Source organism: Cydia strobilella, chromosome 7, assembly GCF_947568885.1.
Source record: "Cydia strobilella chromosome 7, ilCydStro3.1, whole genome shotgun sequence".
Lineage (NCBI taxonomy): Eukaryota > Metazoa > Arthropoda > Insecta > Lepidoptera > Tortricidae > Cydia > Cydia strobilella.
This window is the reverse complement of record NC_086047.1, coordinates 8,233,630-8,244,175: the sequence shown is the minus strand read 5'-3', so window position 1 is coordinate 8,244,175 and position 10,546 is coordinate 8,233,630. Positions and strand designations below refer to the sequence as shown.

General features: G+C 37.2%; 2 protein-coding genes across 2 annotated transcripts; both read left to right on the top strand.

Annotated features, from left to right (window-relative positions):
- The first annotated feature begins 3,151 nt into the window (after window positions 1–3,151).
- LOC134743156 (cuticle protein 7-like) lies at window positions 3,152–8,607 on the top strand. Its single transcript, XM_063676500.1, has 5 exons — window positions 3,152–3,249; window positions 4,612–4,750; window positions 6,103–6,188; window positions 6,822–6,988; window positions 8,184–8,607. Exons 1-5 carry the CDS (start codon window positions 3,238–3,240, stop codon window positions 8,290–8,292), a joined length of 513 nt encoding a protein of 170 aa, XP_063532570.1. The 5' UTR covers window positions 3,152–3,237; the 3' UTR covers window positions 8,293–8,607.
- LOC134742822 (cuticle protein 8-like) lies at window positions 8,381–10,252 on the top strand. Its single transcript, XM_063676009.1, has 4 exons — window positions 8,381–8,446; window positions 9,284–9,556; window positions 9,670–9,836; window positions 10,189–10,252. The coding sequence occupies exons 1-4, from the start codon at window positions 8,381–8,383 to the stop codon at window positions 10,250–10,252; spliced, it is 570 nt and encodes a 189-aa protein (XP_063532079.1).
- Window positions 10,253–10,546: the final 294 nt, after the last annotated feature.

Here is a 10,546-nt window from a genome sequence, read left to right as displayed (position 1 = left end):
GATATTGACAGATCGGTATCGTACCGTTGTGATTTCTCATAAGCATTGTTTGAATCGGGCCGTTGGACATAGGATGCAATGCAACCAAAAATGTGATATCACCTACGACAACGACGAAACCTAACTAACCCGTAGATGAAATGTGAAGTTGATTATTTATTTCGCAAGCTATATTAAATCACGAACGAGTGTTATGGAGTCTGCAATACAATCTCACACAGCCTAAATCATAATTGTATGCGGAGGCGTTGTAAATGCGTGTGCTTTGTTCCGAGGCATGCGGCGTGCACGAATTCAACCATTGTTATGTTAATTACCTCGCTATCAAACCACCATAAACCCCCAGACTTTTGGGATAGGCACAACTATTTTTGGAATGAGATCTTAGATAGGTCGCACATGTTATGAATACATTGTCTTCCTTAAAAAAAAATAAAGAATGGATTTTAATCAATTTTAAGTTCGTCTGTTTACATAAATACTTAAGTAGTATTTTTCTCTTGATTAATTTTTATAACTCCCTCATTGGCGTTACATTTCTTCGTTACATACATTGTGTTTTGCTTTACGATACTCTTACTCTGATTTTTCTACATTGATTTATTTGAATTTAACACAAATATTATTGAACAAGTTTTGGGAACAAATCAAATTATTTTATTAAATATTTTGATTTTGTGTTTTTTTAATCCGTAAGGAGTTCGTTTAGGAGGTGCAAGCGCGCACTGCTTGCCCAAAGCAGTGCAGCTTGTCTGCTGGTCAAAGACGCCTAGTCTTACTAAGATGGCATATAGTCGAGAAATTCGGACGGGCACCGTTCATGGCGTTAGCCGCGATAGCTAAAGACGCCGGTTCGAATCCGGCCTTTACCACTGGAGGGCTTCGTCACTTTTTCTCTAATATATGACATCTATTACAGTTTTTAAGAAATATTATTGATTTAAACACACGATTTTGAAAAATTATCTTATTTAATCAAGGGAACCTAAAAAAAAAATTTAAAATTAAAACTGTTTATTTAAAAAAAAGAAATTACAAAATTTACTCTTAGACTTAGCCTAATCTACACTCTAATAGATTGTACGCTAAGTATGGTCTTATTCTAAGAACAAATAAGGGGGCGCCACAAGCCTTCGGGAATTGTCATATACTTGGAAATTTCGACCCATGCCACCGTGGCCGGATAGCCGAGCGGTTCAGGCACCTGTCCGGTAAACGGGGTACGCTGGTTCGATTCCAGCTCTGGACACTGGAGGCTTTGCGCATTTTTTCCTTCGTATATGATATTTATTTCAGTTCATGGTCTTATTTCTAATATTTCTATTACATTTATATTATTACTATTTATTTAACGATGATAAATGATGCTTAACTTAAATATTCAGGCAGTGCTTTTTTAACATTATTTTAATTTTATGGGGCTTACCCTCTTCTAAATTATCTATTATATCTCTAAGAAGACTATTTAAGATGTGTGGTAAACAACTTGACCAGACTCTTTGCCCATAATAGTTGTTGTTACTTGGTATATTGAAATGTTTTTTATTTATCAGTACTCTAAGGTTATTAGGTCTGTCATACCTATTCAGACTTTCCAATTTATGTCTATATTCTAATATTATCGCTAGTTTCACTTTATCATACACATTCATTATTCTACAATGTTGGAATAAGTTATCATAATTATGTTTATATTTGATTTTTAGTGGTAAAATGGATTTTAAGATTCTTAACTGTAAACTATATATTCGCTGAAGGTGACTTTTGTGGGACCTCATCGCGTACATCGATTTATTTGACTTGGCTATGAGGAGTATTAAAATCAGCTAAATAGATCATGTGTAAAGATGTTGATTAACGTAGGGACAGTTGATAGGATAAATAAATACTTAACAAAAATATAAATTACAGTAAACGTTCTACTTGTTATAAAAGACAAATATTAAATAGTTTCAGATTTAACAGGCTTCGAAGGCTTATTGTGAACCAGCCTTGACACGCCTATACAACCATAGTACAGTCGCCATCAGATATATCGGAGCGGCCGAGGTGCTCAAAAATATATGAACACACACTCTAACGCCTTGACAATAGAGGCGTGTTCAGATATTTGTGAGTACCTCGGCCGCTCAGATATATCTGATGGTGACTGTACAAGTTAACAGTAATAAAGCATGTTTATTGTATTGTATGAATCTGAAATAATTATATAACTCATTAAAGTGAAGAAGAAATATAAATACGGGCTGTAATTAAACAAGCAACTCCATGAGTAGATAGCCTTACTTCGATTACTACCAAAAGTGAATATGTGAGAAATATTTAGGTAATAAGAAATAATATATGCAGTGCATAGTATTAATAGAGACATAAAAAATTAAGTCATATATTATTTACGTATATGTTCTGAAGTTGTTATATACACAAAATAAAAATAATAAAAAATTATATATAGAAATAATATTATGTAAACATATATATTTAGACAGACTATTAGATTTGATGGTAAATGTCCAGTAGATTTTAAATAATATTAAAAATATATTTTACTGATTTTAAGCGACAAGTACTTGATCATGTTTTTGCACCCATTGAAGGAAAACTAACTTTCAGGATAATGTATTAAGTAGGTTGTTTGTCGTCTTAAAAAATACACGAACAGAATGTCTTGTTAAGGATGACTCACGTTAGACCGGGCCGTGACCGGGCCCGAGCTTCCGGCGCTTCGTTTTCTATGGAAAGAATCACGTGATCACCTGTCATGTCATAGAAAAGTAAGCGCCGGAAGCTCCGGCCCGGTCACGGCCCGGTCTAACGTGAGTCATCCTTTACGCTGTATACAAATTAAAATGTTATTACAGCCAGTTAGGTACATCAAACGCCTTTTTAGATCAAACTTCATCCAATCTAGCTAATGCCCTCATCGCCCGCATTGTTTAATGGCTTGTGACATGCGTATTTTTTTAGGGCTTATTTTTGAAAAGGTGCGAATTACACGAAACCACAGTGAGGTCTGGCGTTGACCGTATCCAGGCTAGTCTCACGATCTAGTTTCAATGCGGCCCCGCCCACAAGGCGCATACATATATTTACCTACACCAGGTATAGACATGCGGGACTTTAGGTTGTACCTATAGGACATATAGCCACAGTATAAAAGCCTCAGTTATCTTACAATTTGGCACAAACCGAGCCCTAGCTTACAGTGAACTAACGTCCTAAGACTAAGCTCCCACAATGATAGCCAAGGTAATGTGTATTTCAGTGAGATTGTGCTAAACGTGTGGCTAGGACTAAACAGTTAGTAGTGATAAAAAATACAAGTGTGTTGATAACGTGTGGGTTTCGTAACAATCCCTTTTTAAAGCACCATTCATTATGTGGAATTTCCTTGTACACATGTTCATGCTTGAACATTATTCATATTACAAATTACTTGAAGCTTTTGTGTCAGACGGTGGGTAGGTAGTACTTTTACCTATATATAAAATAAAATAACGACTTATGTAGACTTGAAAGGGATCAAATGAGCTCGTCTCCAATTTCGGTGTAAATTTTCAATGTTATGGTTGATTTAACTTTCAATTTATTTATTTATTTAAACTTTATTGCACAAGCAAAGAAAAATGTACAAATGGCGGACTTAATGCCAAAAGGCATTCTCTACCAGTCAACCATTAGGTCAAACAGAGACATAAATGTTGGTGCAGGATAGATTCATAAATTATAACGAGAAATAGAACCAAAAAAAAATGTCAATGTCTCTGTCCAAAGAGAAGGCGTCCAAAATAAACTACTTACTTATTTACTAAGGTAATTTTTTTAAAGCTTTTTTTATGTTTAATAAATACAAGTCCATATATAGGTCTTAAACTATAATTAAAACGCATTATAATATCAGTGCAATATCTAATAATGTAGATTTAATTTTTTTTAAGCTCTGAGATTAAACTTCATTTAAATAAAGCACTAAGGACATAAAATCAAGTTAAATAAGGATTAACTAAACTAGGATGCGTGTGCACAATACTATTGAATCATTGTTATTTATCTTATTTGTGATATTGTTATTTTCAATTTTTATTACATATATATAATTTACTATCTTTGTTTTACGACCGTTTAAAACAAAACAAAACTTGCCGAATCACGTTAATATTCGAACTCGGAATCACCCTTTGCACTTCGCAGTAAGGGTACCGACTAAGTTACAGCCGGCCTGGCCTAGCCAAGGTGACAATTACTATCGCTACAACGAAAAACGCTTTGTGTCTTTCTATCACTCTTTCATATTAGTGCGATAGTGACAGTTGCGTTTTGATCGCTGAGGAGCGTTAGCGATTGGCATGTTGGCTACGCGGCCTGATCTAACCGTTTAACTAAGGCGGTTCGTAAGAAGTTTTTATAGTCAGCTACGGACTGGTTAAAGGTTTGGCTGCACGAAACTGATTTGTTTTATGTTCAGTAAGTAAAAATATATGTAACATATAATCTAGATATAGTCCCAAAATACTTTCTACTAAAAATCACAGTGCAAATTCCTAAACTGAGATAAGTGGTAGACCTATAAAGCGGACACTAAGTGTATTCTCATGCTGTTCAAACTTGCAGGTGATCCTCACATGTGCGCTGATCAGCATGGCGCGTGGAGGCCTGATCGCGGGCCCTCACGGCGCGCTGTCTTCCTCGAGCCTGGTGTTTGGAGGCGTCGGCCATGGGCTGGCCGCCCCGGCGCTGGGATTGGGATATGGTAAGGTAGCTTGTTTCAGTTTCGGTAGTGCAATCATCTGAATCACTCATATACGAAATATGATTTGACCAGTCACTATTCGCCGCCGAAACGAATCTCAATAGGGTTCAGTTCCTTCTTTGGATAGGAGGGTTAAATGGCAGTCACGTCATTAAATTATGTTGCCAAGTTCATGCTAAGTCGAGTCGTGACAAAAAGTGAAATAAACGTTAGGAAGCTAGATGATGATGAGGATATACCTAAAGTGTCTGAGCCAATTTGTAAAATAAAATGGGGAGACTATTATACATACATGTACGCCGGTCAGCATGGCACGTAGACGCCTGATCTCGGCCCTTTTTGGCGCGCTGTGCCTCTATCCTCAAGCCTGCATGGGCTGGCGGCTCCGGCACTTGGGATATAGTAAGGTGGTGCCTTCGAAACACTTATGATTTGATACGTCTTTACGTCGTATTTTGTCTGCTTGTTAAAATTTTATAATTATTGTGACATATCTTGTAAATATTAATAATTATGTACTTGAACAAGTTTGGGAACAAATCAAATTATTTTATTAAATATTTTGATTTGTGTTTTTTAAGTAGTCACACTACTATATATAAATTAAAAACTGTAATAGATGCTTCACCACTGGAGGGCTTTGTCACTTTTTCTTTAATATATGACATCTATTACAGTTTTTAAATTATGTACTTACCAAATTCCTGACATGTAAAATAATATTGCTTTTACAGTGGCATTAAGTACCGACAGAACCAAGGGCCTGACACTCTTTGATAGAGAAAGATAGTCTTATTGCGATTCCTATAAAAGGAAAGAGAAAATAGTGCCATGCTTTGTCCTTATCACCGACCGGGTTTTTTTTTTCATGGTCGGGTTATGGCAGCATAGGTAGGAGACGGTGGCGAAGTACCGAAATTTATAAGAGTGAAAGAGAAAAAGGATTATGCTGCCATACATGAATATGTCTTTCTCTTACCCCTGGTCGCTCGGTTTCATGTCTATAATTACTATACTATGTCTATGGACAGTACAAATTCCGTTGAAGTTTATAGAAAAAGTAATCCGTCCAGATTTAAGAAAATAATCCTTTATGGTCCTACGTCATTAAAATGAAAAAGGTATATAATATGACTTTGTTAGCAAAGAAGTAGTTTAACTTCCCCTCTTTCCAGGGTAACTTCTGTACTACCAATTTCACCAATTTTTCACTTTCAGGTTAGAAAATATGTTCTGGGATAAAAATATCATGTGTTACATTAATTTTATAACAATTAAGTTATTTTTGTTTGTGTAAGCTAATAACACCCAACCATAAAAGATTTGGTACACTTTACATATTTTGTTTTCAGGACACGCCGGTGTGGTCGCGCACGGGGCGCCATTGCTGCGAGCGCCGATCGGTCTGGCGCACGCCGCAGCCCCTGTTGAGATTTATGTGAGTACTTTTTTGTACCAGCTAAATTGTGCAAACATATACCTATATTAATATATATAGTATATCCTTAGAATACCATCCTTTTCAATAGCCTTTACCACAAACGTGTAAGTTTTAGTTAAGTAGCATCATAGCATTCATAGCAGTTAAGTGTTACTGACTAATTACCTATAGGTCAGTTCGAACTTACATTGATGACAAATTAATCTCTTTTTGACATCACTCGCACATGTATCTCGCTATCACTAATAACAAGTCAACAACAAAATTTTTATTTTATTTTATACCACGTCGGTGGCAATCAAGCATACGGCCCACCTGGTGGTAAGCGGTTACCGCAGCCTATGGACGCCTGCAACACCGGAGATATTACACGCGCGTTGCCGACCCTTTAGAAACCTGTACACTCAATTTACTCAAAACTATGACGGATAATAAAAATCTGAATGCCGATCTTACGTATCAAAGTAAATACCTATTATGTGTTGAGTGTGGTATCAATGAGAATTCAGGCAGGTAGTCTTAATATAGCTGGTATGGTACAGATAGTTTTAATGATTGAGTTATGTTGAGATTACAGATCGAGAAGAGTTCGTAGTTTCAAAATTTCATCATATCTACCACTGATTCCAGGCCCACCCCCGCTACACATTCAACTACGGCGTCGCCGACGGCCACACGGGCGACCAGAAGAGCCAGTGGGAGTCTCGCGACGGCGACGTAGTGAAGGGCCAGTACTCGCTGGTGGAGCCCGACGGCACCGTGCGCACTGTCAACTATTCCGCTGATGATCATAATGGGTAGGTTTACTATTATTTATGGTAGATTTTTTCCTTGCCAAAAAAACTTTTCTTTACTTTTCGTTAGTAAGATTTAATGAGCGAGAAGAAAAATATGGCGAAGGCAATGTGGCTGACACTTACTGATATATGCCGTCGGACAGTTTCCAAAATTTCGAAATTTGCATACGGAAATATTTCGGAAACTCATATTCCTTTGAAACTTTCAGTAACTTGCACATCTATAGGTACTGTCACTTCATCTCTGGGGCTAAAGTGCGGTAATTACCTAATCTGAAAGATAAAATTATCATGGTACCGCATTCGAGATTATAGCAAGAAGTTTTTTATACGAGGCAAATCACTAGTATAAAACAAAGTCGCTTTATTATTTAATAAATAATATATATAACATAAATAACATTTGTTTCGTTTGGCTTTTTCTATAAGCGATTGTCACTTGACTAGGCTTCCTGTAAATAAACGACATTTGTTGGTACAAAACCGCGCTCACGTTAAGAACGCTTAAGGTAGTTCTTTACAAAACTAACAATAAAGCCAATCACCGAAAAAAATCTACAAATAACAAAAACCAATCATCGAATTAGATAATTGTAAATCCGAAACTATTACAAGTCCGTAAAAGTGTAACAGCAGTCATGGTTTAGCCTCAAAGCGCGCGATAATCGCTGCCCTTGACACTGTGGTTTGGTTTTCGGTTCAATGACTCCAGACTTGAAGCGTGCCAAACGGTCAGTAAAAAACTGGTGCGTGCTAAATGGTTGTTTTAACAACAATGTATTGGTAATATTGATAGGATTCGAAACTTAAGAGAAAATTTATGAAATTGATCGTGTAAAACCGTATTTTGTATTCTGCCAAGGTTAAGCTGAGTTAGATTTCTAGATATCCTATTGAGCTATGGCTAGACAAAGAACCTACACATTTTAACGGTTAACACTGTTTCCAAAACGCTATTTATATTGTACCTACTTACTCTCAATATTTCCATAAACAATATTAGTACTGGGAGTATTATTTGGGTCATACCTATCAAGTTAACTTAGTTTAAATCGACTCTACCAGATATTCTCGTATGGACGAAGGTTATAGTTTAAAAAATTAGAATTAAAAGAAGTAAATCTCAGTTCGGGCATAAAATACAAAATACAATGTAAAAATTTGAGCATTAATCACATGCTGTTTCATTTTTTAGATTCAACGCAGTGGTGAGCAGACAAGGGCATGCCGCGCACCCCGCCGCGCACGCCGCCCCTGCCGTCCTCGCCGCCCCCGCCTACGGACACGGTCTCCTTCACGGCTAAAACTCCCTCCGTTATCGACGACACCTATTTATTAATTAATACCTAGCTTAAGCACGGACGGAATGCGACAACGAAACGAGAATGCTTCATGGTTAACGTTCAAAGACAGGCAATCCATTGGACAGTCATCAGCAGAAGTAGCTCAGCTGGCGAGGTACTTTAAATGACTTTGGCACGACTTTGATGATAAGAAGATAAAATAGTAAAGATCATTTTTTCTGCTGATGAGTGGTCAAACATGAAAGAGGCTATGCGTTTCATAAGGTGTATCCATCCTGGGACTTGACGGCCCAAATTAGTATTATCATGATCAGTCATCCTCCAACATTAGAATTTAAACTTTTGTATTATACTTCCTTGTAGTTGTAAGTCTTTCGTTTTCACACTTTGTAGTGTTGTACAAAACTCATCGATTTGAATACAGTTTATGAAACGTCACGACACAATGCTTCGAGGTGCTGTAAAGAACCGGTTTTTGTGACTGAAAATGACGTAAAATAAATATTTCATACTTTCATAACAACTGCATATTTTATTCTGGCGACATGTCAGAAATTCAGAATCCTTTCACACAGTGCGCATTTAAAAGTGATAGTCGTCGATTAAAACTCGTTTGCCACCCTTTTACAATGTTCTTACGTGTTCGTTTGACATAACCTGTCCACCTGAAAGTAATTCAAGTTTTGATTTTAAAGTATAAAAATTAAAGCCAAGCACATATTCATATCATTCATTTGCTAAGTTCACAAGACTTAACACAAGCAGCATGTTCAACAAAGTATGTATAAATACATGTAAAATTATATTTTTTATGATAATATGATTTTAAATTATTATATACACAAAAAGCAAAAAAACCGACAAACACATATTTGTTTGTCAAATATTGACTTAGCTGTAATTCTAAAATAATTGTCTCTAAAAACAGGCTTCAAAAATTATTTACTGAACTTATTTGTCTAATTAAAACATATTCCTACATTTTAATTAGATCTTCATTTTCGCGGCGGCGTTAGCGGCGGTGTGTGCCCAACAACACGGACATGGTCAAGAACACCACGGCCACGCTGTGTCCTCCCAGTCCTTCGTGATCCACCAAGTGCACCACGAGCATAAGGACCACCATGCCGCCCCTGTACATCACGCTCCTATCCACCATGCTGCCCCAGTGCACAACTCTGCTCCAGTCCACTACGCTATCCCAGTCCACAATGCCGCTCCTGCTCACCACGAACATCACAAAGAGGAACACCATGATTACTATGTAAGTTTTTGTGTAATCCGATGGGTTTACCTTAACTACTTATACTCACTGAGTAAGTTTTCGTTAAACAAAGTATTATTTATTCTTATTTATATTTGATGGTTTTTCTCCAGGCACACCCCAAATACGAGTTCTCGTACAAGGTGGAGGACCCTCACACAGGTGACCGCAAGTCCCAGCACGAGTCTCGCGACGGCGATGTCGTGAAGGGCGTCTACAGCCTGCACGAGGCCGATGGTTCCGTCCGCACTGTTGAATACAACTCTGACAAGCACAGCGGGTGAGCAGATTGAAATAACTTACGATTCTACTGGCTTAGCGATCTGAAGTCGATCTTGATCTCCGATACGAGTTGGCACCGACGCATCTTGCCTAGTGCGATTTCCTCCCAGTTTTCTGCGTGCAGGGCGCGTAAATATTATTCGACCTGGTCTTTAAAGCGGTACTTCGTCGTATAGGGCATCCTACGTGGGCCCTTTAAGCCTTTCTATCTGCTGGCATCCTCTCGAGATGTCCAAGCTAGCGGATTCTTGCTGAATAAAATAACATTAAATCTAATTACTGCCGCATTATCAGATATGCCTATGGTGGTAGTAAGTAGGTATATTTAAAATTATATTTTTTGTTTTCAGTTTCAACGCGTACGTGAAACACTCCGAACCCATCAAGCATGCCCAGCCCCACCATCACCATTAATCAAACTGTGTATCGTGTCGTATTATGCAGTGATTGTTATGTTGTTGAACTTGTTGAATAAATAACCTAGTCCTCAAATCCACTTTATTCTATTATTGAAGCCTACCTATATTTAGGAATATGTATATATTGTTGTTTCAACCCTTACCAATATATGCTTAAAGATAATTCCGAGATGACAGTCAAAAACAGTGAGACAGACAATTTTTTTTGCTATTAGAGATTGGTACTATAGTAAAAGCTGTTCAGTATAATATATTTAGTTCGCAAAGTATTGCCAAAATCGGTGTAGTA

What these genes read in the sequence shown, in the direction of transcription:
- LOC134743156 (XM_063676500.1), top strand. An exon ending in GGCGCTGGGATTGGGATATG is followed by an intron (nt 4,751 to 6,102) that starts GTAAGGTAGCTT and finishes TTTTGTTTTCAG; the next exon opens with GACACGCCGGTGTGGTCGCG. An exon ending in CAGCCCCTGTTGAGATTTAT is followed by an intron (nt 6,189 to 6,821) that starts GTGAGTACTTTT and finishes CACTGATTCCAG; the next exon opens with GCCCACCCCCGCTACACATT.
- LOC134742822 (XM_063676009.1), top strand. Translation starts at nt 8,381, where the DNA reads ATGGTTAACGTTCAAAGACAGGCAATCCATTGGACAGTCATCAGCAGA. An exon ending in GAAGTAGCTCAGCTGGCGAG is followed by an intron (nt 8,447 to 9,283) that starts GTACTTTAAATG and finishes CATTTTAATTAG; the next exon opens with ATCTTCATTTTCGCGGCGGC. An exon ending in AACTCTGACAAGCACAGCGG is followed by an intron (nt 9,837 to 10,188) that starts GTGAGCAGATTG and finishes TTTTGTTTTCAG; the next exon opens with TTTCAACGCGTACGTGAAAC.